At 42.5% G+C, this 27,692-nt stretch overlaps 1 protein-coding gene across 4 annotated transcripts in view; it reads left to right on the forward strand.

The window, feature by feature from the left end:
- FSTL4 (follistatin like 4) overlaps positions 1-27,692 on the forward strand; it is a 490,949-nt gene that overhangs the window by 404,292 nt on the left and 58,965 nt on the right. For all 4 annotated transcript variants that reach the window (XM_043520692.1, XM_043520690.1, XM_037907517.2 and 1 more), the window contains one exon: positions 10,028-10,194. In XM_043520692.1, coding sequence (XP_043376627.1) covers positions 10,028-10,194 — 167 coding nt within the window. The remainder of the gene's footprint in view (positions 1-10,027; positions 10,195-27,692) is intronic.

Consider the following 27,692-nt stretch of genomic DNA (forward strand, 5'->3'; position numbering starts at 1 on the left):
TTTTTAAAAAATAGAATCAACTTCTGTATAGACTGTCACATGAGAAAAGGAGGGCTGGCAACCCACATTTACTATGTAAATTATGTCTAAACCATGCTAAACCAATGAGTTTTGCTCTATAGATGCTCATTCCAGGTTGCTCCCTATAATGACCTCAATTATACATGTCTTCATTGTGAAATTATGATTGCCTTTGGCGGGCTGCAGATGAGAGGAGAGGAAAGATTTCCATGATAAAACAGCACAAGAAGTAATACCTGCTCACATTAGCATGCATAGCTTGCTGTGTAAGTCAATACAATTCCTGTTTAACAATCTAAGAAATAAAATAGGAAAGAGGAGAAGGGATAGGGAAAACGTGAAAAGGTATCTTGATATTAATAACAATAAATAACTTAGCATAGTGCTGAGCTACAATGGGTCCTCCCAAGGCATATTTTATAGTAATTTGGGGATTTGTTTTGCCCTTCTCCTGGTGTTGCCAGTACTAACAATTTTATCACAAGCCTCATGGTATTTGCATTACTGTAGAGAAAAGCTTGAAAATCTGATCCAACTGCCCCCTCTTCCCCCCCTCCTCCCCCCAAAAAGGCTCAAAAACCAGAAGGCAAATAAAACCTCTTTAATATGTATTGTTTATATAAAATCTCATGATATTTAAACAGTCTTGTGATTTTGGCAGACCAGACTCATGGTTTTTCAATGCTTGGAGTTGGCAGTACTGTAGAGTTGAGTTTTAGAAGCCACTCCATACCATTTCTGAAAAAATGAACCTACTCCAGCAAACAAGCAGTTTTTGGCAGCTTGGAACCAGATTTAAAAGTCTGGACCATATTCACAAACAACTGGGAAGGAAACAGGAACCTGAAAGCCACTGAGCCAGTATATTTTTTTAAAAAAGCACTCATGGAATTTTTAAAAAATGTTTATTCTGATATATCAATAATTAAAGCAGTTGTGGATTTTTCTCTAGCAATACTAAACATCTAGAATATCACTGACCACTAACTAAAATATTTTAGAAATGGACCCACACTGTATACTTTGGCTTATTCTGGTAAAGAAAAAAATTATCTCCCTTTTTAATGTATTGATCTGTTAAGGCACCCAGTGCATTTCCAAACCCACATCAATCCAAATCCAATCCAATAGCTCAGGTTTCATTAGTTAAGTACTAAAGGTAAGTCTAAAGTAATGTCGACCTATCTCTGCTGCATTGTATTGCCCGCAATGGATCCTAGACTTGCATTACTCAGTGAAGCAAGTTTGGGTGTCAACTGGCAGGTCATCCTATCACAACATCCTATCTTGTATACAGGCTGAATTTTCAATCTGTTCTTCTTACAACAGTGCAATTGTTGCTGAGTTTTGTTGTTGTTGTTTTTTTAATGTCTGTGACTTAAGTAGACATAAACCCTTCTCCTCAACTATTAAATCCTTTTACCTCCTTTTTGTGCCAATTCTCCTTATTTCTTACAGCCTTTTAGAGAGATTATTATATCTCTGCAAAGAAGAGTGGTGAAACTCACTGGTTACGTGTTGAAAGTGCCCAGATTCCCTAGAATGCACAGGAGTTTCACTCAAAACCATGCAAATAGAAATCAGCATGTTTAACACAGCTCAGAATGATTATAGGCAACCATCCTACTTTTGCTCTGAATACAAGTTACCCAATTAAAAGAAAAGGCAAGTCAAAATTAATCTGCACTGATTTACTGGCACTGTATTAACCAAGGCCAGTGATTTAAGACAGGTTTCAGAGTAGCGGCCATGTTAGTCTGTATCCGCAAAGAGAACAGGAGGACTTGTGGCACCTTAGAGACTAACAAATTTATTTGAGCATAAGCTTTCGTGAGCGAGAGCTCACTTCATCGGATGCCTTTAAGAGAGAACAGAAACCAACTTTAGAGGGCAAACAGACCCTTCATCTACTTTTTGTGATATTACAATCAGGGCCGGATTAACTTTTTGTGGGCCCGGTGCCAAACATATTTGTGGGCCCCCCAGGGGAATGATTGTAAAAGGGGCTGAGAGCAAAAGCACAGTGAGGCGGGAGCTAGGGTTGGTCCCTGGAGCAAGGGAGGGGCCAGGGGTAAACTGCAAGCGCAGCAGGGGTGGGGAGGGGTAAACAGAATCCCCCCTCCCCACCCCTGCCCACATACAGCGGGTACCTCCCTGGTTCTAGCCCATTCTCTTCGTCTCTCTCTGCACTAAGCTGCCCCTCCTCCCACAGCAGCAGGACAGGTTCTCTTCCAGCCCTCTCGGGTGGGTGTTGGGAGTGGGAGGAGCGGAGGCTAATGTGGTTACTCCTATAACTGGACTTTTAGTTTCCAGTCAGCACTGCTAACCGGACACTCAGGTCCCGTTTTCTGCTGGAGTTTCCAGTGTAAAATTGGATACCTGGCAACAGGGCTGCCAGAAAAGCCAGGTGCAGGGTGTGGGGGGGTGGGAAGTGATCATTTTTAAAAGTGAGAGGGCTAAGCATTGAGTGGATAGGAGCTAGTGGACAGGGCCATGTTTGCTGTACTGCCCAGGTAGGTTGGAAACTGTCGGGATCAGCTGACACAGTATCCCCAGCCCAGATGACGTGACAACCAGTGGTGGATGTAGAGTTAGGAGGGCCCCCTGGCTCAGCTTCATTTTTGGGGCCCATCCTTGGGACCCAGCCAAGAAAAAGAACATTCTCTCTTATCTCCCCGCCAACCCCGTTTTTCATTCTTTTTTTCTTCATCCTCCTCCTATAAGTAATAGCAAGTAAATGAAAATAAAGTGAGGTACCTTGATTGTTCTTGTAGTCTAACTTATTTTTCCACAGACCACTTGAAAATCACGGAGGGTCTCAACGGACCATAGAATATCAGGGTTGGAAGGGACCTCAGGAGGTCATCTAGTCCAACCCCCTGCTCAAAGCAGGACCAATCCCCAATTTTTGCCCAGATCCCTAAATGGCCCCCTCAAGCATTGAACTCACAACCCTGGGTTTAGCAGGCCAATGCTCAAACCACTGAGCTATCCCTCCCTGCAAGTGTGACCACTTAATCATCTTTCCAAATATTGTAACAAAACCATTGGGGTGCAGGGTCTGGCAGGAAGGGTGCAGGAAGGGGCTCGGGTTGGGGCAGAACGTTGAGGTGTGGAGCGCTTACCTGGGGCAGCTCCTGTTTGGTGTGATGGGTGCAGGTGGGAATGGGGGGGGGGGTTCAGGAGCTCCCGTTTGGTGCTCAGGATGGGGGTGGGGATGGGGGGGTGCAGGAGTCAGGGCCATGGGGGGGGGCTGGTTATGTGTGGGGGGTGCAGGAGTCAGGGCTGGAGAGGTGTGAGGGGGGTGCATGGGTCAGGGCAGGGGGCTGCGGGTGTGTGAGGTGGGTGCAGGGATCAGGGTGGGCAGAGGGCTGGGGGTGTGGGCTGGGGTTGTGGGGGTGCTCACGGCAGGGGGCTGGAGGGGGTAAGCCCTGATTCCAGCCCCTTCCCAAAGGCCCTGCCCCTGCTTCTTCTCTGCCTCCTCCCTGGAGCTGCAAGCACTCTGAGGATCTGCTCTTCCCCCTCCCTCCTGCCGGCAAACAGCTGATCGGCGGCAGGGATAGGGGGACGGGAGGGAACATAGCACGCTGGGGGAAGAGGCCAGGGAGGAGCCTGGCTGCTGGCAGCATCAAGCTTCTGCCTCTACAGGCATTGGTGAGCTGGAGCCAGTCCCCGCGAGGGACAACTGGTTCTAAAAGGGCTTCTAAATTTAACTGGCCAAAAGTCGCCGATTCCATGGGTGCTCCAGGGCTGGAGCACCCAAGGGGAAAATTTGGTGGGTGCAGAGCACCCACCAGCAGCTCCCCGCCCCAACCCACCCCCGGCCCCAGCTCACCTCCACTCCGCCTCCTCCCCTGAACGTGTCGCCCCGCTCTGCTTCTCCGCCCCACCCCAGGCTTCCCGCGAATCAGCTGTTCACACGGGAAGCCGGGGCGGGCTGAAAAGCAGGCGGCGGCTTTGCACTCAGGCCCAGAGAGGCGGAGGTGAGCTGGGGCGAGGGGGCACAAGGAGGGCCGCCCGCACAGCAGCAGGTAACCCGGGGGGGGCACAGGGGAACCGCTCCCTGCCCCAGCTCACCTCCGCCACCCTCGGCCTGAGTGTGAAGACGCCGCCTGCTTCTCAGCCCTCCCAGGCTTCCCGCCGAACAGCTGATTCGCGGGAAGCCGGGGGGGGCGGGTTGCAGAGAAGCAGAGCGGGGCAGTGCGTTCAGGGGCGGATGCGGAGCGGAGGTGAGCTGGGGCCGGGCGCAGGGTGGGGAGCTGATGGTGGGGAGCAAATTTTCCCCGTGGGTGCTCCAGCCCTGGAGCACCGACGGAGTCGGCACCTAAGATGCCACTTTTGATGTGAATAGTGAGGGGAGCGGCTGCTCCCCCACTAGCTACACTCCCCCGCCAGAGGAGGCAGAGGGACCTGCCAGATGCTTCCTGGGAGCTGCCCCAGGTAAGCACCTCCGGGACTCCCCACCTCACCCCCCGGCAGGTCCCTCTGGCTTAGGGGTGGGGTGGGACCCAATACGGTGGCCTGGGGAGGCATCAAGGAACGCGGGGGGTTGGATGGGGCGGGAGTCCCAGGGGGCAGTGGTGGGCAACGACCCCCTCGTGGGGTGAGGAGGGAACCAGTTGTTAAGATTTTGGCAGCTCATCACTGCCTACAGGAGAGAGCGGGGGGCAGAGAAGAGCAGGCTGGGCCCCCTTTGGACCGTGAGCCCGGCGCCATGGTAAATCCGGTACTGACATATGTTCCTATCTTTTTAAGTCTTTCTTCTCCGCAGCAGTTGTGTGAAAGACCCACAAATAACATGGGAAACTTACTATTGCCCTGTTCCAACAAAGCTAAGTTAAGCACATGTTTAACTTTGGGCATATGAGTAGTCCTGTGGACATGAATACTCACTGGGACAACTCTCTTTCTTAAAGTTAATTGTCAGCTTCAGTGCTTTGCTGGATCAGGGCCTAAACAGAGGATACAGTAAAACTGAGTATACTCAAAGTATTGTCAGATATACAAAATGAACAAACAAACGGCAATTTTTCTCTTGACTCCTTTTGTTGCTTGTAAGCACAATAGCTAAAAACAAATACATTAACACAGAAGTGTGGTTTTTAACTTGATTATGTCCATTTAACATAGGGTTGCATCTGAATAAACCTGATTGTATAAGCATATCTTGGATAATGATAAAAATCTTTGGTAAAGCAATGATTAAAGGCATGATAAATAATTATAACTGTTTTAATGTAAAAGTATTTAGAACTTAATGTGCTACTCACCACGTGCTCTCAAACATACTCGGTGAGAAAACAAAAATTGATTGTGTTTTTGTTTTTCACTTGATCTGTACTTATTATGCATTGTAATCTCAAAATGACCTCATGGATATTATTTCACTAAAGTCTGGCAACTATTAAGTTTTCTCCTTTACTAGAAGTAGATCTGTTTTCGACTAGTGCACTTCTAACATGCAAAACTAAAGCCTGTTTGGCTACAATTTGCAAAGACATCTAATTTTTATTGCAGTAAATCACTCAAACAAAATCCTGCTGAAGAGGGTATTGATAGGTTTTAGGAGTGTTTCATAGAATTTAATGCAGTGTGAGAACCAGTGCATGAGATTAAGGAAAAAATTTAACAAGAAATAAAACCCAATTCTCTAGTGAATGATCCTCTATTTCATTTATCTTTAAAGGAAGATGGTCCTGATTAGCTGGACTGCATGCTACATACTATATTAATTAACTGTTGTTATCCTGTCAAGTACATTCAGAATGCATAAAAAGGAACTCTGTACTTTATTCAAAAACAGCTACAATACTAAAACATGTAACCAGCGTGCATACGCAGGTCAGAAAGTAAGGAAATGATGATAGATCAGAGGTGGGCAAACTATGGCCCGCAGGACCCTCCTGCCTGGCCCCTGAGCTCCTGGACCAGGCGGCTAGCCCGCAGCCCCTCCCCTGCTGTTCCCCCTCCCCCGCAGCCTCAGCTCACTGCACGGCCCACGCAATGCTCTGGACGGCTGCACAGCTGCAGAGCCGCGGCCTGACCCGATGCTGTGCGGTGGCGTGGCTGGCTCCAGCTGGGTGGCATGGCCGCCTGTCCTGGTGCTCTGGGCGGCGCGGCTGTAGCGCCGCCAGCCACCGATGCTCCAGGCAGTGCGGTGAGGGGGCAGGGAGCAGAGGGGGTTGGATAGAGGGCAGGGGAGTTTGGGGTGGTGGTCAGGGGGCGGGGATGTCGACAGAGGGCGGGGCGGTCAGAGGGCAGGGAACAGAGGGGTTGAATGGGGTCAGGGGCCCCGGGGGGCAGTCAGAAAGGAGAGGGGGGGTTGGATGGGCAGCGGGGGGGCATGGGCTCCAGGGGGCAGTCAGGGGACAGGGAGAAGGGGTGGTTGACTGGGGCAGGGGTCCCAGGAGGGCAGTCAGGAATGAGAAGAGGGATTGGATGGGGCAGCAGGGGGCAGTCAGGGGCGGGGGGTCCGGGGGCAGTCAGGGGACAGGGAGCGGGGGGGTGGATGGGACAGGAGTCCCGGGGGGGGCCTGAGGGGACGGGGGGGGTTGGATAAGGCAGGAGTCCAGGGGGGCTGTCAGGGGGCGAGAAGCAAGGGGGATTGGATAGGGGGCGGCGGCTGGGCCATGCCTGGCTGTTTGGGGAGGCACATCCTCCCCTAACCGGCTTTCCACACAATTTCAGAAACCCGATGTGGCCCTCAGGCCAAAAAGTTTGCCCGCTCCCGTGATAGAATATGGTGTTATAATTAGTAACTGTGGCTACGTATTGCACAGTCCTAAGATGAATACACCAACTGGAGTTTTCCATGAACAAGGACAAAAGGATTTTAGAAGCAATGTGATCCAGTGGGTAGGGAACTCATCTGAACTGGGACTCAGGAGGTCTATTCCCAGCTCTGCCACTGACCTACTGTGTGACATTGGGCAAGTCACTTCACCTGCCTGTGCCTCTGTTTCCCCTCTTACTCTTTGTCTTTCCTGTCTATGTAGATTGTAAACTGCTTGAGGGCAGGAACGTGGTTGTGATTTCCCCTACTGGCTGTGATTTCCCCTACTGGTGAAAATCTTTATAAGGAATATCTTTTGCACTGCTTGTATTAAAGATACAATGTTCTCCTTTACCTTGACTTATACCATATGCATCCGATGAAGTGAGCTGTAGCTCACGAAAGCTCATGCTCAAATAAATTGGTTAGTCTCTAAGGTGCCACAAGTACTCCTTTTCTTTTTGTGAATACAGACTAACACGGCTATTACTCTGAAACCTGTCAATATGCAATATGCTAAATTAAAAGGAAAACAGCATCTATCGTTGCAACCTATGCATGAACATAAATATTTTCCACGTCTTTTAATTTCTTTTGACTTTTTCATTTGCATTGGCTCCTTTTGAGTAATTAACTTGGTGACTTTTCTGGTTTAGTGGGTTTTCTCCCTCTGGTAGCATTGGGAAGACTAAAAGGATTTACTTCATATGCTCCCACTGTTTGTCAAGCTATCAAATGATTGTGAACATTTGTGTGCAAAGGCCTTTCAGGTGGCTGGCATGTGGCATGAAACAATCATCAGCATCAAAGTAGACAGGCAGCTCAGAAAAGATGACCACTGCATCCTTCTTGTCCATATTCCCCCCAACTAAGTCAGAAGGTAATTACTGCCTGGTGTGCTGCAAATTGTGTCCACTGCTGGAGGTCTTAGGCTGATTCAGGACTGTAAAAAAATCAATATAACATTCCATGTGCAGTGTGCAACAGATCAGACCTTCTTCCACTTCATATTCCTCGGGCTACTTTAGAAAGAGCACAAATTGTGGGCAAGAAAGAGTAGCTATAAAAATTATATTCGGCTGAATTATTATTGTTATTTGCATTATGGTAGAGCCTAGAGACCTCAACTAAGATCAGGGCCTCATTGTGCTAGGCTCTGTACAGATACATAGTATGCAAACAATAAATAAGTACAGGTTTCAGAGTTTCAGCCGTGTTAGTCTGTATTCGCAAAAAGAAAAGGAGGACTTGTGGCACCTTAGAGACTAACAAATTTATTTGAGCATAAGCTTTCTCAGTAAGAAAACCGATTACACGTTCCTGCCCCCAAGCAGTTTTCTAGAACATTAATCAATATGGGACAAATGAGTGTTCAGATTATATGAAATTCATCCCTCTTCAGAGGGCCAGAAGAGGGCATATGTATCACTTAAGTTTAATTTAATTCTATTAGATGACTTGTGCTGGCCCTCTGCACAGGGGTCCATTTCGCTAATTGGAATGGGGAAAGGGAAAGAGGGATAGATGTTTATGTTGCCAATTAAAATTAAGGGTTGGGGGGAAATAAATTGGCCCACGCCAGCATTTCATATTCCAACTTGGGCATTGGTCAGAGTAAGTTTTTCCTAAAATGTGTGGCCGAGGCAGTGTCAATTTCTTTGATCTTTGTCTCACACCAGCTAGTTAATTTCTGTGGCTATGAATAAAGGAAAAAGACACTCAGCCAGCAGAGGGTACGCAATCAAATGTTCCAGTGATTCAGTCCCTAATCAGAGTTTCTGACAAAAGCTAATCAGCCCTAACATACACAAAGGATGAAGTGGGTGTTTTCCTGCTATTGTCTTCCTTGCAAATTCCAGATTGTCTGGAACCACAGTCACTGTGGCTGTAATATTGTTACTAGTTTTTCACGGCCACTCAGCTGCCCAGTGACAGGTCCATGTCATATGTCTGGTGTACCCATTTAAACAGTCTCACTTAAAGCATCCCCATCGCTATCAAAATGAAGAAAAGTGCTTAATGTTTCCATATTCCTGAAATTGTCTCCAGAGAAGTGACAGGTTTAAGGGGGAAGTGCTATTATCTGAATCAAATTCCAGGTCTGATAACTCTCGTTACTTAATCGTGATGAGACTCCTGCTGTTTCTTCACAAGTTTTTATTTCCATAATGTCAGTGTTTGTGCTTAAAATAAAAATCTTGTTTTGCCATTTTCCTCATGGCCGCTGCCTTTCAGTTAGCATTATACAGCAACTATTAAGCAATAGAAATCCACAGGCACAGAAGATGTCTGGATTCAGAGATGTAGGGTCTCTCTAAATCAATGCACTGCTGTCTTGTTCATTCTGCAGCCAGAGACTGAAGCAATATAGCACCAAAAGTGGTGTTGAACTTTCCACATTGATCTTAATGGGCTATTAACTTGAAAGCCCAGTTTTGAGCATTTCAATGCGACATAGCTTCACGGATTTTTCTTGTTGGAGACTTGTGAAGAGGGACAAAGGGGGGGGAAAAACAATCATAGGAAAGATAAAATTGTGAAGGTTGCAGTTTTGATGACATTGCAGCTTGATTGCCCTGCTGCTTGCTATCTGCATTGGCAGTAATTCTGACATCAAAGGTCTTACCTATACATACAGCCGTACATCTTTATAACCATTGGCCAGGAACACAGTATGACCTTCTTGGGTTTTAAAGAAATATTAAAGGTGCCTAGAGCCTGAACTAGACATGTATTTTAGATGTAGGTGCAAATCAATTAAAATTTTAAATTTAAAATATAGGAAAGATGTTGCAATTTCTTAATAGAGGAAAAAAATGGTACCTCACATGCCACGTAATATTTTGCAAATGTTTTTTTTTATCACTGGTAGCTTCCATATTGTACTTTAAAAATTCAAAACAGATAGATTTACTCAAAAATGCAGTTACAATATTTTGTTGATTGTAAAGTATATGTAATTTTAATTCTGCTTCTTCATGGAGGAAATGAGCACGTCTGAGATCACTACTCTTCTTTAATTCGCAAGGAAGCTGTCTGACATTCAAAGAGCATGAGCTAGTTATAATAGAAGATTTCATTGCAATGTATCCTGTTTTGCTTTGTTGCTTAGGCTGATTCTTTTTACTGTGTATATCTTTGTCAAAGCTGAAATCTTCCCAAAGAATCAGTAGGAAAATAATGGCTTCGTTTTAGTGTTGATAATTTCTCCCTTTTTCCCCTCCCTTTTTCCAGAGGTGGTTCAACTCACTCTTCCGGAGGAACAGAAGGTTAGCATTACCACAGTAACAGTCGGACTGAGCGCTGTATTGACCTGTGCCATCCATGGAACCCTTAGGCCCCCAATTATTTGGAAACGCAATGGAGTCATACTGAACTTCTTAGATTTGGAAGATATCAACGTAAGTTTTGAATTTTAATTTTAATTTGCTTTCTAGTGGATTGCGTATGACTGTTCATTTAAAAGATGATACCTTTAAGTGATCTGTTTTATTACAATGGAATATTGGAAGATGGATATTTTGTTCAGTATGGACTATGACTAGGGAGGAAAAGGAAACTGAGTCAGACAAAATAAACAGCTGGAGCATGGATAACGTAGTGCAACGTAGTACATGTAACGTAGTACACCTACCACCAACATTTCATCCCTCATGGTTCATGACAGTCCAACGAGACCGAGGGCCAATGGGTGCCAATCCTAAAAATCATGGGCAGACTGGCTACATAAGCCATGAATCTCCCAGCCATCTTATTCCCAGTGAGAAGGAACATATTTATCCATCACAAGAAACCACAAGTCTGTAGTTGACTGAAATCTCTCTATACATCCAGTCAAATAATATACATTTTAACCCCCTTTTCTCCTACTCTCCACTTATATTTTGGGATGATCAGGGCTAAACTTTTCATGAGCTGCTGGTTGGTTGTTGGGAAGTTTGAAGTTTCAGCTCATTCTATAGGGCATGGCAATGCCCATCCAGGAAGTTTATCTATTAATTCATCCTACTACCCTATGCTGATGCCTAATTATGAATATGTGGGCTAGCTACTTTCTTTCTTTGTGCTTTTTTACATTAACTTGGCAAGTTATGGACTATATTAAAGACAATACTTGAATAATGATAAAAGCTTATTTATTTCATTAATAACATTTCATTTTAGAGAGGATGGGAAATAGTGTACAGAAAATATGGTGCCTATTTCTTTTCTCTTAGCATTAAAATATGCAGTACATCAGATTTTAATTACAGAACAATATTAGTTGATTTATATTTTTGTTCAGCTCTTGTTAATTCTAATATTTATTAATTTAGGCTAAGAGCTGGTATATACAGTATTATATCCCACTAAATTGTTGTGGAATCTGGATTGCTGAAATGTAGAGAAGCCATTGTTTTATTGTCTGCATTAAAAAGTGAAAACTACAAAGTGCAAGATATAAGTGAACACTGCACCTTTGTATTGCATTTTTCTTTGCCACTGCATGAAAATGTTGTTCGTGTGTGTGTGTGTGTGTGTGCATCCTAGATGCGGGGAACCTGTATGCCTAAAGACTATTTTATTGCAAGCACAAATTGGCTATGTTCACCTTTCTAAACATTCTGTTCTTTCCATCAAAGCAAGTGCTACCCTTTTCAAGTGTAATTCGTGTTGCCATCTGGAACATGACACTGAAATGCAACTTGAAACCAGCAACATATTGCTATAATATTAACATAGGAATGTAGAGGAACTTTAATGAAGACAGGCAGGGTAGCAAAGCTAGCCAGAAGCCAGTATACCTGACCTGATTTCTTATAAATATCCTTCAATGGTATGATGTGAATAACCACTTTTGGGTCATTGGCAGTACAATTGCATGGAATCTTGCCAAGATACTAAGTGCAGAATTGTGGCTTTCAAAACTATAGCAGGAAAGTGACATAACAAAATGCATTGTGTGGTTTTGTTAATAAATAACTGTGTGTTTACTATTTGGTACAACTAATCTTCTGGAATTAGACTCTTTCTAATCACAGACTAGGCTCATTATTTGTAGTTGGTGAAGGTGGCATATCTCACCAAAATGTTTAGTTTAGCTAATCATAAGTCAGTCAGCGTCATGTTAATCAGGAGTCCAGGAACAGAATTTTTTGGCTATAATTTTCACTAGATATGGTCTGAGAAAACTGTTTTAGTACCCAGCTCTGGATTAGGTTTAAGACAGGATTTGGTGGTTAAGCTCAAGGTTAAACTAGGGCTAGGGTTCAAGTTTAACTGCTTTGAATCTTCACACTCAAGAGTAGGTTCTAACAAGATTTCAACCAAAAACTGGGGAAATCCATGAGATCAGGTGTTCTTAGGAGATACTGTCCACATACACACTGGAGGCCCCCTTTGTGACCTGGAACCAAAACCAAAATCCAGGAATTTAAATTCCTACACAGCCTTAAATTAGAAGGCGCTTGGTTTGAGGTTCCAGATCAAATCTAACTTTTGTTATATTAATTAGAATTTTTAAGAGAAAACTTTCAAACCAAGAACACTTTAATTCCTTTTTAAATCACATAAATTTAGCATTAGGACACGTGGACTCCTGGTTTACATGATTTACAACTGTGCCTGGTATTGGTCAGTTGATTATAAACAAGACTTGTCTTTGAATGTTAAGAGGAAATGTGTCCTAACGCATAAATGGGATAATTTATGCACAATCTCATCACTCCTTTGACTAGTATTCACTTTGGACCTGAAATGATCTCAGTCAATCATTCACATTTTAAACCTGTCTCTGCTCTCAGTTATTCGTGCTGGCTAGGCCTCTTGCTAAGGGGACATCACTGGAAAGTTTATCAAAATGGCACTTGCAAAGACTTACATGGAGGAGAAGCAATATCTGTTTTTCCATTTTAATGTTTCACATTACAGTTTGCTATCTTTTTCATCTTGTCATCTAACACGTTATACAGTAAACAGCTTTTACAGCTATTAAACACCTTGACATCTTTTCCTTTAACTAATCTCCAAAGACTTTTACTACTACTGACACTTCACTGGCATCTGTATTATTCCTTCTTGTTATTAGTGATGTCACACAGTAGGTTTTGGAATTATGATCTTTCACCTCCAGCCCTTTATCAGAATAATCTAAAGGACTCTGTGGGTTCACATACATCATCTAGTAAGTGGGGAGAGGCTGTGTGTTTCAAGTATTGCCCAGGAGGAGGAGATTTGAGGGATGAATACAGTGGTTGCCACTAGAAAGTCATCATTTACCACTAGATACCTCTCTAGATAACTGTGGTCTAAGTGTAGGGAATATCTGCGGAAACTGACTGCATGTCTCACGCCCTCCCTAAACTTCATTAAATCAGCGTCCTCTGAGTGGGGGAATCTCATGTCCATACAATTGTCTTTCTCAACCCACTCTTCAGGTATGGAACTGGGATGTGAATATGTGAAGCAGCAGTGAGTCAGTGCTGCTCAGTTCTGAAAATGAGGCACGAGTCTCTGCAGGTAATTCCAGCAACGCTTCCTTTGCCCATGAGTGCCGTGGACCAAAAACATGGTATACTGGCATTGACACCACTTCCCAAGGTCATTCTGTTTTGTCACAATCTCACAACATTGCATCCCATGCAACATGAAGTTGCATTTGAGATGATGATGTTGCATCTTGGTATGTATGCACAGGCATTTCTTGGGTGATTGCGCACATGGGATTGGAAAGGCTAGCAATTTTTGCCATTCAGGTTTGCAATGTGGGTGTCAACTCTTTCAGAGATTTGTGTACCATTGCTCCAGTTGGATGTGGGCTACATTAGATAATTTAAAGGTTGACTGTGATGCTTTGCAGTGTCTCTTGTGAGTACTGAAATTCACATTATTCAGTGTTCTATTTAAAGGCATTGGGGCAAGAAAGGAAGGACAGTATGCTTCTTAATATACTTGAAGTCAGTTAATTTAATTACTTCAGTTTTTTCTTTTAGTATGCCTCAAGCAGAAACTCAACTGCATTTCTGCTTTTCACAATAAGGTTAGAAATTTGGCTAATTGGAAGTGCAGCAGGAGATTAATTGTACCTTTTTAACTTCAGGGAAATCCTCCCTGCTTCTGGCACAGTTGCAATCACACACAAACCTACTGGATCTTCATGCACTCAGAAAAACCCACATATTATACTTCAATTAGACTCTCCCTCCTCTAAACGCTAATGGTTATTCAGGGAACCAGATCAAAATATAAACCCGACCATGAGTGGTAATCAGAATCCTTCCTGCAAGCTGTAGTACAGAACTAGGAATACTCTATGACTAAGTGATTTAGCTGTATTTTACTGCTCTGTTCAGTCTCTTGATAACTGTACTGTGAGAAGACAGAAATATGATCTAAATTAAAATAGGAATAGATAAAGATGGACAACAAAAGAGTGGATTAATCCTGAATTTACACAGACACTAAAACTAGAAGATTAAAAAAACCTTGTTATTTATATGCCTTTTTTCTTTATAATATTTTTAAGACATTTTGATTGGCAACAAAATATTAATCACTTTTCACTGCTTATTTAAGGAGAAGTTTTCATGAGTAACACAATAACAATTTATCTTGTCTGATCTATTAAGAGCTCTGTTAATGAATTCAGTCACATAGCTATTACAAAATGCCATCCTAATGACACATGTAATTAAATGTTTTTTCCCCTTGAAAACATTTAGGATTGCCTTACACACCAAAATAATATTTAATCATAAGGAGAACCTTTGTGACTATGAAGTAGAAGCTACATCCATTTTCTTACAATGAAAATTTATTTTTTTATATTTGTCCCTTAGTTGAGATGTAGATGCTTTAGATAGTGATAACAGGTTATCTAATTATAAATAGTTAAATGATTAAATTGTTTTCTTTCTAAAGTGTATCATTTTGCTCTCCAAGAACAATTAGAGCATTTGCTAATATATTAAATTAGGAAACCACTCCTAAGTCCAAAATATAATAAATCAAATTATAGATCCCACTGTATTTATAATATCTGCAGAGCTGTTTCATATTGGTCTGTGTAAAAAACTGGCACATAGAATGGTTTTAAACTCATATGTTTCAGCAGAGATGTTGGAATTTATCTAAATTCATAAAATAACTGAGTGCCTCCTCCAGAAATATGGAAAGAACAGATACGCAAACAATTTGGCTTACAATTTAACTATAACAAATGGACTGCAGAACCCAAGAAAGCAAGAACTTCTTGGCTTACCAAGTATCACATGGATAACTAATACATAAATTCATCTCTGCCTTCCATTACACATTTCACATTAATCTGTACAGTTTTCATTTAAATCCCCATTAGGTCATTAGTCCAAAAATATGTTTTTTTTTTATTACACATCATTAAGATATAGGTTTGATGCTGATGCTGGATAGGATGAAAGTTACGTGATGTCTAAAGATTTGATTAGTGACAAACGCAAACCCCAAAAGCCAATTGCTTCCTTGTTGAAGACACACCAGGCAATTAAATGCATGGAAGCAGGAGTACTTAGTAGCTAGTTTATGGCTCATCTTTCCACTTGTTTGATGAAAAATCAATAATTTCCCTTATAAAATGTGCTCCCAGGAGTTAACAAAATGCAGTATATAGTTTGTTTACTTCTGTAGCTTGTGTGTGTCAATTAGTTTATCTTGTGACAAGCACAGTAGGGCTAAATTCTCCATTGTGTCCTGTGACAAAGCTCTGTCCTTGCCTCTGTGGATCCCGCATTTCCTGGCGGATTTCACTAGCCTCAGAGGCTCACTGTGACCCTGCACATAACCCTTCTCTCTCTAGAGACATGGGTCACAGTCTACTGAGCCATTTTCATCATAAGCCAGAGAGGGAGGTGAGGAGAAGTTATCCTTCCTTGCACAGTTTCTGTTGTCTCCCAGTCTCAGTGATTAATCAGGGGGCAAAGGTGTGGGGGGGGAGCTCGGGCCCACCCTCAACTCCGGGCTCCGGCCCAAGGACCCTAATAGTATCAGCTATGGTAGCTGACCTTTTAGAAACATGACATGTACAATTCCCTGGGCTACTTCCCCCACAGCAGCCCTCACTTCCTCAAGCTCCACTTCACCCTTACCTCAGGGCCTCCTTCCTTGTGCCTGATATGGTGTGTACTACTCAGCTTCTCCAACAGCACAACTTCCTCCCACAGCTCCTGACATGCACACCCACCTGATTAACTGGGAGGCTTTTAACTAGTTTCAGCCAGCCCTTGATTGGCTTCAGGTGTCCCAATCAACCTAGCCTTCTCCCTGCCTTCTGGAAAGTTCTTAATTGGTCCCAGGTGTCTTAATTGACCTGGAGCAGCTGCCATTTCACTTATCCTGGTACCAGGGATTTGTTTAGCCTGGAGCTAATATATCTATCTCCCACTACTTTTCCATAGCCATCTGGCCTTGCCCCGTCACAGTCCCCAGTTTTTCCCTTTTATAGAGCTGTCCACTAGCAGTTCTACACATTCACTCTAGCATTATGCTTTTTTATTTTTATTAATTGGAATTTTTCTTAAAAGAAGAAAAAACCTTAATTCAACACTTCACTCTTTTTTTATTTTCTTACCCTGAACATTTGTGAGATTATACGGCTATTATATAAATTGATGGCACTCTCTCATCTGGAGTACTATGTGCGGTACTGGTCACCTCATCTCAGAACAGAGGTTACCGAATATGAGCCGGTTTAGACCAGGGTGAGGAATATAATGGAAAATAACTCTCATGTGAAGAGAGGTTAAAAGATTGGGATTGTTTACCTTAGAAAAGAGACAAATAAGAGATATCAAATAAGGGCACTTTCTAAGTTGTCTTCAGCAGTAGCCCCATATAGAGTGCACTGCAGTAGTTTAAACGTCCTCAAGAAGGTTATCAGTCTGGGAATTTTTGGATTCCTGCTCACTACTGGAGTGCCAGTTACCACTGTAGTTGTTATGAAGTCTGGATCAGAGAGGAAAGTTTTCAATCTCTTGGCCAGGCAAAGTGAAAAAAATACTTCCGGTCACTGCTGCTAACTGGAGATCCAGTAGCTATTGAGGATCCAAGAGATCCCCAAAACTGAGAAGCCCCTTCACAAAAGAAAGGCACTACTCTCAAAAGAGGAAACAATTCTTTATGTTTTCCCTTTACCACCACCATCACCTCCATCTTGTCTGAGTTGAGCTGCAGCCAGCTCACTGGTTAGTCATTTACAAAATAGCTCTTCAAAGATCTAATGTGTGGACCTTCAGAACAGCCTCTACCCACCCTCCTTGTAAAACAGATATTAGAATAGCTACAGTTTTCAGAGTAACAGCCGTGTTAGTCTGTATTCGCAAAAAGAAAAGGAGTACTTGTGGCATCTTAGAGACTAACCAATTTATTTGAGCATAAGCTTTCGTGAGCTACAGCTCCGTGAGTTGTAGCTCACGAAAACTTATGCTCAAATAAATTGGTTAGTCTCTAAGGTGCCACAAGTACTCCTTTTCTAATAGCTACAGTGTTACTTGATCAAACAGTTCATGTTGAGAAAACCCAGAAGCCTCAAAGACTTTTAGATACAATATTATTTTTATGTACCATGTATTAAATAACTGATCTTTTCTCCAAACTTTCCTCAGCTCTCATACCTTTCACTACAATTCTGAGAACAGAGGAATATATTATTTTCACCTACAATAAGGCACCTAAACCCGCAATTTGGCACATAAATAAGTGGCCTGATTTTTACATGGCCCACAGCTGCAGTGGGAGTCAGTGGGCTCAGCACCTCTGAAAATCAGGCCATTTTTTAGGTGCTTAAATATATGCCCAGTTTTAGTCACCCAGTTTTAAAAATGATGGTCAGTGTTTGCACGTAATGATTCAATCATGAGACGGTACAGCACTTTGCCTCAGAAACTCAAGACACTTCCGATTACATGCTGCCATGTGATATGACTACCGCAGGCTATCGTGCTCATCAGCTGTTAATATGGTTTAATAATAATCCCATGTAAAGAAACATCTGTTTTGAGCAAAGCACAGCACTGAACGGATTAAAAAATAGTCAGTCACACTGCCAGCAAAACCAGCCAAAAGAAATCACATTTCCACTGCTTCACAACAAAGTAAAAAGTTCTTACCCTCTAGATGAAAACAAAAAAGGCAAGCTTTTGCCGATTGAAAACCATCCTTTAGCTACTGTCACGCTGTCTGGAGTGATTCATGACCGTGAGTGCCAACCTCAGGGCAAACTGTCAAGAATCAGGGCAGAGACCTCAACCTGGTTGTATGTTCTATAATTAGATTTTACCAACCTAGTAACAAATGTGAACTTCTGAAGCACTCTAAGAGTCTTACCTGTTAGAGAGCTTATTCCTTCACTCTCCCACTTCTCTGGTCCTTCTCGCATGAACAGAGAGCAACAATACCCGAAGTCCGAAGGTGCAAACAATTCGATGTTTATTGGGGTGAACTTCCAGCAAGCTTAAATACAAGTTCCTTTTTCCTTATTTTCGAATCCCAACTTACTTCCTGTTTGCCCCTAATTTATATAGTAATATTCTTAGCTATACCTTAACCAATCATTCTACTGAAATTTAACTAACCAATCCTAATATATTGTAACATGATTAGCTAACCAATTATATCCCACCACAATAATTAGATTACACCCAGCAAAATTAATTATACAGCAGACAGAAACAATCACAGAACCAGACAGAGATTATACAGACAAACAATAGCAAAGTGGGAACTATAATGACAAAACAATACAGAAGTGAGGATTTCACATCCCAGCTATTGATAAGTGAGTTCTTGCCAGACAGGATGCTATCAAACTAAGTTTCCTTTTACATTTTCTAGGCACTTCCCTTTCTCTGGAGGTGATAGGAATACAATCCTGTCCTGATAGTGCCTGACAGCCCAATAGCACCTTATTTCAATGTGACTAGTTTGGAATGGGAGGATGTGACTGTTCGCTTCCTAGCTTATGGCTGCCTCTGCTGCTTAGCCAAAGGCCTTAGCCTAAGAACAGGGCCTCAAACTGTCACAGTAAGAGAAGGCCCTTACACCAGCAGACAGTGATTTTGATTCTTTCTTTTATACCTCTAGAACTAGCCAAGTGATAAGAATACCCCTAAATTCTTAAAGTACAGGCCTTTGCAGACAGGCCTGAATATCTATATCCTAACATTACCGTGGAGTCACAGACACTCTCATTGGGCATTCCAGTCTATCTTGCCACCCAGGCAAGCTCAACTTAGTGACACTTGGTTGTTATACACCAAAGATCTCAAAATACTCAGGCTGCTCCCAGTCCTAAGAGACCAGTCACGTACCCCAGGTCAATTTGTACTTTATTTCTCTCACCAAAGATAGTGCTTGTAGCCAGTCCTGTAATAGGCTAACTAAAGAGTTATTAACTGGGAAAGAGTTATTACAAAATTAAAGCAGTAAGCATATATACATAAATGAGTTTCAGTCTATGGTTTTAATAGGTGACAGACTTGTAGTCCTCTGTCACCTCTGAATGTCTTTAAGGGCTAAACAGGGTGACCAGACAGCAAGTGAAAAATCGGGACGGGGATAATAGGCGTTTATATAAGACAAAGCCCCAAATATCAGGACTGTCCCTATAAAATTGGGACATCTGGTCACACTAGGGCTAAACATGTTGATCCTGGGGGTCTGTGCTTCTGTTTTGTCGCTCCAGCCCTTTGAGAGACCAAACAGCAAAAGGCAGATGAAAATTGTTTTTGTCAGCTATTTTTATTTCCTTCTTCCAGAATTCAAGCTGATGGGACAAGCCCTTTTGCATGTATCCTCTCCATCTGTGTATTGTGATGTCCCACAAAGGCTGATGGGACAAGCCCTTTTGCATGTATCCTCTCCATCTGTGTATTATGATGTCCCACAAAGGCTCATTTAGTTTTGATAGGCTTCTTGATGGTTAGAAGAAGATCCCTCCTGACTCGGTTCATGGTTTCAGAGCAAACATTTTTACAGTCAAAAAGCAAAAACTTAAATATTACTTTATAGCATGTGATAAAGTTAGTATAAGTGAGATTAATACATGCATTAATTTACAAGGATTTCATAAAGTCTAAACACATTGTTATAAGTATAATAGCCATCTTAACTGTACTAACACATACATCAGGGGTGGGGAACCTTTTTTCTATCACGGGCCATTGACTCACAGAAAAAATCTATCGCGGGCCACACACAAGTAAAAAGCAACTTAATTTGGGGGTGGGGGGATTTGACAGAGAGAAAAATATAAAACGTTGAACTCATCCATCTGGGGTAGATCTCAGGGCTTCCCCCCATGGCAGGGCAAGTGGCACTCGCAGCTCCAGCCCCATGGCAGGGGAGGGCATGGAGGCTTAGGGCTTCTCGCCCGCAGCAAGGCGAGCCAGCTCTCATGGCTCCAGCCCTGCATGGGGGCACCGAGACTTGCCGTGGGCCGGATGCAATTAAGCAATGAGCCAGATCCGGCCCACGGGCCGCAAGTTCCCCACCCTGACAATACGTGAAGCAGACTGGTTTCCAGCAATGAATTTGTTAGTGCTTGGCAAGCTGGTACCTGGTCTCCCAGCATTCCAGCTACAGAAAACTCTTTCCTCTGCCAGAACAGCAAACTACTGAGTCGGACAAATTCCCAATTTTACCTGGGTTCAGATTTTCTTCATTTTCATCTACTAAACAGTGCAGAGGCCAATCATATTTTTTGATGAATTGGTCACTATTTTTTGGTGAACTGGCTAAAGGAAAGTTAAAATAAATTAATTGCAGCATCTCATACATCTGTGGACTTCTCACCAAGAGCACAATCCAGCTGCAGTTAATGGAGTTATTTCCATGGACTTTACTGGAAGTCTGATTGGATTCCAAAGAGTCAGTAGGATTTTTGTCTGAATTAAGACTGCAGGTTGAGTCCTGAGAGGGCAGATCCTGAAAACTATCTGGAGTTACAGTTTGTACCTTTTGCAGATGAAATGTTCAATATTTAAGGAACTTGTATTGACTTTGTAGGTTCTGGTTTTGTATGTGTCCAAAAAAAACCATATTTAGGGATTATCCTTGCATCAGTCCCCACAGGAGTTTTGTGCATCACTACAGTTGTGTACCCACTACTCAGTCTGAATCCTAAGCAATATTTCACACAACATGGCTACCCTCTGCTGCACTGTACCCAAGTTGGTGTACTGGCACATAGGCTAAAAGGGGCCAGAGTGAGAGCAGTAATTGCAGATCTGCAGTAGGCAGGGGCAGGCCTCCTTATGGCAAAACCTGAATTCCTTGTAGCAAGTGCACAGGAACTGCTCCCCATGTAACTAGTTGCTCACACTCTGTTGCTGGAGTAACTAAAGATATGCACTTGAGTCAGCTGCTGATGACAAGGATGGAAAATAATATTTCAGATATGTGTGTTCTCCTCCCACATCCGCGGATATCCCTCTATTTTGCAAGATCCATTCCCCATACACATCCACCTTATTTTGGCTAATTCCGGATCCAATCCACAGACCCCTTAGGATGTATATAATAAATCTGCTCTTAAAAATCCATCTTAAATGTGTGATTTTGAAATCCATTCTAGAGTTAACAGCCCATGTGATAATTAAGTTAAACTTCTCATAGGAGCAGGCTGTATGAAGGAGGAATAGTCCTGTTTGTTCTTAAAGTAGTTTCCATTGTTAACTAATATAAAGGTCACACGTGAGTAACCCTTCTGAACACCCTCGCTGATGGAACAGAAGCTATTAAAATGATCAAGCTCTCATGCCATCTTAGATTATACAGCAATCAAGTGATGTGAGGAAATTATGGTATGTTGTACAGTTTGAGAGAAGCTTCTTTCTTTAAAGTCAAAGATTAAGAAATTGCAATTGGTCATACAATACCTAGCAAGCGAATTAGGTCCTTCTAGGCCCTGGATGGTGAAGGTTAAATGCAAAATTGATATTTATGATGTTTTCAGGATACATAATCTCTTGTACTGGCATCATAATAAGGTTCACAGATCTTGTGTCTATTTGGTGCCTTCAGTGGAATATTTCTTTTCTGGTTCAGAGGCTAAAATTAAATAGGTTGTCAGTGCAACCACAAAAATATCAACATGAGAAACAGCTGGCTGTTTGTTTTGTCCTTTGAAGCGCACAGTCTTAGAACGTAAGGCCGTTTTGTTCTCAGTAAAACATCAACATGTATGATGAAAATTTAGATCAACAGGGGTTTTGAACCATCCTCTGTCTTTACCATGAACAGTACAATCTGGGGCCTTGTGATTTATTTAGAATGTCTCTGGGAGTGTGTCTGCTGCTTTGAAAGAGTACAGGTCAGGCTCCCCTCTTCAGTGCCTCCTGCTAGTCATTGTTGAGTAGAAACAGGCACATGCTTCAACACCCCTTTCTCCTTTTGGGTTTCCGTTGTCCCTGGCTAAGAAGTGCCTCACCCTTTGCAATGTTGCAAGGCAGGGGAGAACTTGCCTTCCAGTCTCATCCCCACTTCATGCGTCTATGCAAAACAAGATACACTCTAGCCCCAAAGGTGTTTAGCCCGGTGTTGGAATTATTTCAAAGCATTAGAACCCCAGAAGTTCCAGAAGCTCTCAAGATGAGAGCTGAGCCTAAATGAAAGATGAGCCTTCCTACTTCTGGTACCTAAATTGCATTACTGGTTCAGGCAGTTCCCCTCCCGTGTCCTGCATGGAAAGGCATAGAGATTGGCCACATACACTGTCTCTGTCCTTTGGACCCCAAAGAGAGTTCTCTGTGGAGTCCAGTAATTGCATGAGGGATGGGGGGGTCGCTATTAATTAATATTATTATGTGTATTGAGGTAGGACCTAAAAAGCCTAGTCATTGACCAGGACTCCATTCTGCTAGGTGTTGTACAGATGGGGAACAAAATGATATTCCCTACCTCAAAGAGCCTACAATCTAAGTAAGTAGCTAGTAGGGCTAGGCCCATGGTGTGATGTACATCTACTTCCTCCATAGTCCTGAGATTATTCAGGAAAGGTAATAAAGCTGTAGGTACCCTCTCAGCAGTGAAGATACCCCACACACACACACACACACACCTCCTTTAAAGGGAAGGAAAATAGTGGGACAGCGGACCACAGAGCTAGGGGGAAGGCAAAGGGTTTCTTCAAGTATGGCACTGTGCCTCAGACACACCCATTGAAATCCATAGGTTCTGGAAGGTGAACAGAAAGTTTGTTCCGTAGGAGAAGGATGCCGTCCCCATGAGGAGCAACTTGGAGTCAACTCAGTGGGGAGACCTTTGTGGTGTTCCAAAGCTGGGGAGGCAGGGAGGTGTGTGTACATGTCAGTATAAAATGTCAGAATAAAGTTCACAATGTCTAGTGTAGACACGGAGAGTGAATACCAATTTGAATTAATGATTTCAGCTAACAGAATCTGTGGGTTTTGCACTTTTAGATGGTGAGTCACATTGTTTGAATATGTTGTTCAGCAGTAACGTTCTTTTCCCAGACTACATTAGGGAAACAAATATATATCTTTGAGACAAGGTAAACTTGATGCAGGTGTATCTCTGCATATTCTGAAACATCACAATTCCAGGAGGTCTGAACTGTTTATATTATTCAGGAGACTTTAATTTTTCTCTTTTCTTTTTTCAAATGCACTAGTGAGCAGATGTTAAATCTCTTTTCCTGCTGCTATCCCTGAACACTTGCCATCCATAGTCCTCCCATCACAACTATTATTAGAAACTGTCTGATTACAGGAAATAAGAGCAATACCTTGTTTGTTCCAAACCTCTTTACAATCTAGACATTAATAATTTGATCGTAATTCCCAAAAGGAGCAACCAGGGAGCAGAATGTGTTGGCAGAGGTGTGTGTTAGCAGAGACTTTGTAGTGAATTAGGATTGCTCTTCCTTCCCTTCTTCATGAGACTTTTCTGTATGCACATTTTTAAATAATTATCCCAGTATTCATTACAGAGAAAATAGCTCAGTGTGTGAGTACAAAGAAAGTAATAAAATATCGGTTACAATAAATCACTAATAAGCATTTTAGAAATACATAGAGCTATGTGGACGCTTAGATTAGGTAGGCAGATGGTAGATAAAGTGAGGGATAGAATATCTAAAACGGTCTGATTTCATGACCTACCCGAGTGAAAATCTGGCCCTATTAAAGTTAATTGGAGTTTGACATTGACTTTAATAGGGCCAGGATTTCACACAAGAGGTTTATGCCATTGAAATGGGAAGAGTGTCACTTTCCAGTGGGATATATGATACTTGCCGCTAAATTTGGAATGCTCACATTTTTCGCCAAGAAGAGTCACAATATATCAGACTTTAAACCTGCAGGATTGAATGACAGGTTATTGCCTGTCCTTAACATCAAATCTATGTAATTTTGGGCAGAAAAAGTCCACATTTGGGGAGGAAGAAGAAAATATGCTTGTGGTTTGTTTAAAAAACAGATGGCAGGTGTTTGAAGCTTCTGAGAAATTTGGAATGTCAGATGTAATCCCGCTATAGATGGATCAGATATACTCTGTTTTGTGTGTGTATGTAAAAACAGGTAAGTATACAAATATGCACGCACGTTTTGTTTTTTACAGCACATTCCATCTGAGAATCTGAATTAATCTGAAAACATTACTTATTAAAGCTTCACAACATACCAGAGAAGCAGAGCCATGAACGCAACAGAGATCTCCTAAAATTAAAAGGGAGAAATAAATTAACTGAGGGAACTCACTGCTGCAAGGTATTGAGGCAAATAGGATAATAAGATTAAAAAATTGATTCAATCTTAGGTTGAAATCCTGACCCATTGAGATCATTGGACTTCAATGATTTCACACACAAATGAACAAAGATAGTTACAGTAGCTCGAATAAAAATGTCAACGACTGTCAATTCTTATGGTTCAGAGTATAAGATGATTATTGGTTGGAGTCAAAAAGAAATCTCCTCCCATGATATACCATTGCACAAGTGCATCATCTGGGACTGGTGATTTGCTTTCTTCTGGAATTTCTCTACAGTGAACTATTAAAGGCATCTGTCAGGACCCCAGCATTGAATCCAGTCCTGCCAGGTCCTTTGGCAGCATCCTTAGTCATTGTGTTACGGAGATGCACTGAACCGCTACCCCTGACCAACAGCCTTAGTGCTAAACGTCTACACGCCCACAGCAGCCACACCTCAGGCCCCTGACTGGATGGATAGGCAGCACTCTCACTGGGTGTCTGGACTATATAAAGTCCCTAACAGGAAGAGGAAGCTGTCTGAACAACAGACCGGTGCCTGCTGGTTGCTGCCTAGACCACCTTACCCTGTTGACTTGCTGGCTTGCCCCACGTCACCTCCCCAGACCCACTGGCTGGGCCCGTTGGATTGGATCTTCTGGCTACTCACCTCTGTGAGAATTTTGACCGTTGCCCCTGACACGGATTGACCTGCCAGCTACCTGACCACTTGCTCACCCTTGACTTCTGTTCTGGAACACCCCATTGCCTGCCCTCTGCCATCAGGCATTACAACATCTTAAGACTATTGATATGATAACACCTTCATTCCGAGGTAACTCATCAGGAAGTCTGCTCCTTGATTATTATTATAGTATTGTCTTTGAATATGTATTAAATTCATGGAGCATGTAGAAGTCAGTTATTATCTACAGTATAATAAAGAAGCTCTGGAAAATGCCCCCTTTCCATATGTTTCTATCAGAAAAAATGTCTTATTAGTACAATAATAGAAAAAGAAAAACTAAATTCTCCATCAGGCTGCCTTTGCAGTAGCTTTCTTGCATTTGTTAAAGGCTGAATTTAACCCCATTTAAATTATTGAAATGATAAATGTCACAGTTCAGGGCAAGTGCACCAGTATTCCCCCTCCATGGTCCACCACAGGCACCCAATTCTAGGCTCCTAGCTTCTCTCCCTCTTGCCCGGGGTTTTTCCAGGCTGCACAGTCCCCTGTCTACACTTATTCCCAGCAAGCCAGACTGTCTAAACATGCCTGCATCTGCACTTTGCTTACTCTTCAAAGGCTATGAACAATGTAATTGCCAGCAGTTATGAGTTACCACACAGCTGTTTCTAAGCAAGCATAGTTATTCTTAGAGTTAAAGCATGACAGAGAAAACATATTAAAAATAAGAAAAGAAACCATATTCATGCTAATAAGCTTATCAGATCAACCCTGTCAAATCCAACCTCAGGCTCTGGTAGGTATCAGTCTTTCCATCTGGAAGGATTGCCACCCAGCTGCCTGGGACAGAGGGTTCTGTCAATTTGCCGGATCACACTGTCCCTGACAGGTGTTTGTCTATGAGCCTCTCCAGGTAGTGATACCTCTCTGGAGATGTTACAACCAGAGTGAATTTGCCTAATCATCCCTCACTGTTCTTAGTTCCTGATGGGCTGTGGTAACCCTCCCCCATGGAAGTACATTCAATCCCTGGCTCACAGTGATACATAAAGTTAATATAGTAAGATCTCTCAAACATATTTTAGGAGATTGCCATATCTGTCACAATAAGCATGTTTAAAATCAAGAACAAATAATGAAGCATAAGTTCTCAGCTTGTCTCTGGAAGTGAATTATTAAAAGGGCAAAAGAAAGTGATTTAAGAGTCCATGACTAATTTAGTTTTTATATGAATCACTCATGAATCTATTGTAAAAAAGATGAGACATTTGGTTAGTGTGGAGAAATTATTTTCAAAGTGATAGACGTTGTAGAGTTTGCATTGTAATTATAATCTCATTAAATTTCTGGGTACATTTTGTTTTAAACATTATCAGATGGCTGTTTCTGGGACTCTGAGGATCAAGCAAGATTTTCAGAATACAAAAAAAAAAAGAATTAACCAAATTTTAATCACAATAGTGGTCATCAATAAATACTGGCACTGTTTCTTTACCTTTAGTGAGAAATACATTGCAAAGTGAGGCATAAAATCAGCCCTGAGATGCTGTAATCAGTGGGTTTGAAAAACCTCAGTTCTAGAGAGACAGTGGACAGGAGATCATGTCTCATCCAGTCTATGAAATGCATTTAACAGCTCAAATGGTGATCCTTTGTTCTTGCTTTTACATGGGGTGTTTCATATCATGTAAGTTCTGATGGACTCAAATGACAAGAATATCATTAGCTGAGGTTGTATATGTTGCTAGGTCTTGATATCAACCCTTTGACAGCTGCTGGTAATTACTGACATTGGTAGCTCTTTATCATCATCGAATTAGAAATCCACAGGGCCTTTTCAGTCACCCTTTAGACAGGTATTTATCAGCGTTGGGAAGCTGATGCTAGTTAAAATCAAGGATGAGTTTCAAACTCTGGGTCAGCACAATGGGAGGGGTGTGGGGCATACCATGTTTTCACTAGGTACACAAGGCAGCAGGCAGAAGCATTTTTAGATAATCCAGATGTTTTCAGACATAAATATTATAAATGGAGTTGGGCCCAAACCAAACCCTCAGATCTGATCTCCTCTGAAGTTTGGGTGAATTTAAAATTCAAACTCTGATGGAAGGTGTACAAATCTTTACAATTGGCCAAACCAGCAAAGACTAAACTTGGGGGTGTTCAGAATTCAAAGCCATAACTGCATTTGTAACTTGGAGTTCCCTCTGTGTCCTTGTTACCTTAGCGTAACATCTAGCTCCAGGCCAGGCCTTGGTCAAATATGTAGGAGGAAGGCAGAAGGATGCTCTCCCTGAGTCTGCAGAGCCATTCCAAATGCTGAAGTAGCCCTATATTCCACTAAAAGTGCCCACCACTCAGGGAGGTCCGACATGATGCACTATGTAGCAATGGATCTTCCTGTCCCCTCTCTTATGGCCCACCGCACCTGCCCCTGTTACACAGGAAGTTTGAGCACGGCGGTGGCCCACACAGTGCATATTCCCA

This window comes from Chelonia mydas, chromosome 8 (assembly GCF_015237465.2).
Source record: "Chelonia mydas isolate rCheMyd1 chromosome 8, rCheMyd1.pri.v2, whole genome shotgun sequence".
NCBI lineage: Eukaryota > Metazoa > Chordata > Testudines > Cheloniidae > Chelonia > Chelonia mydas.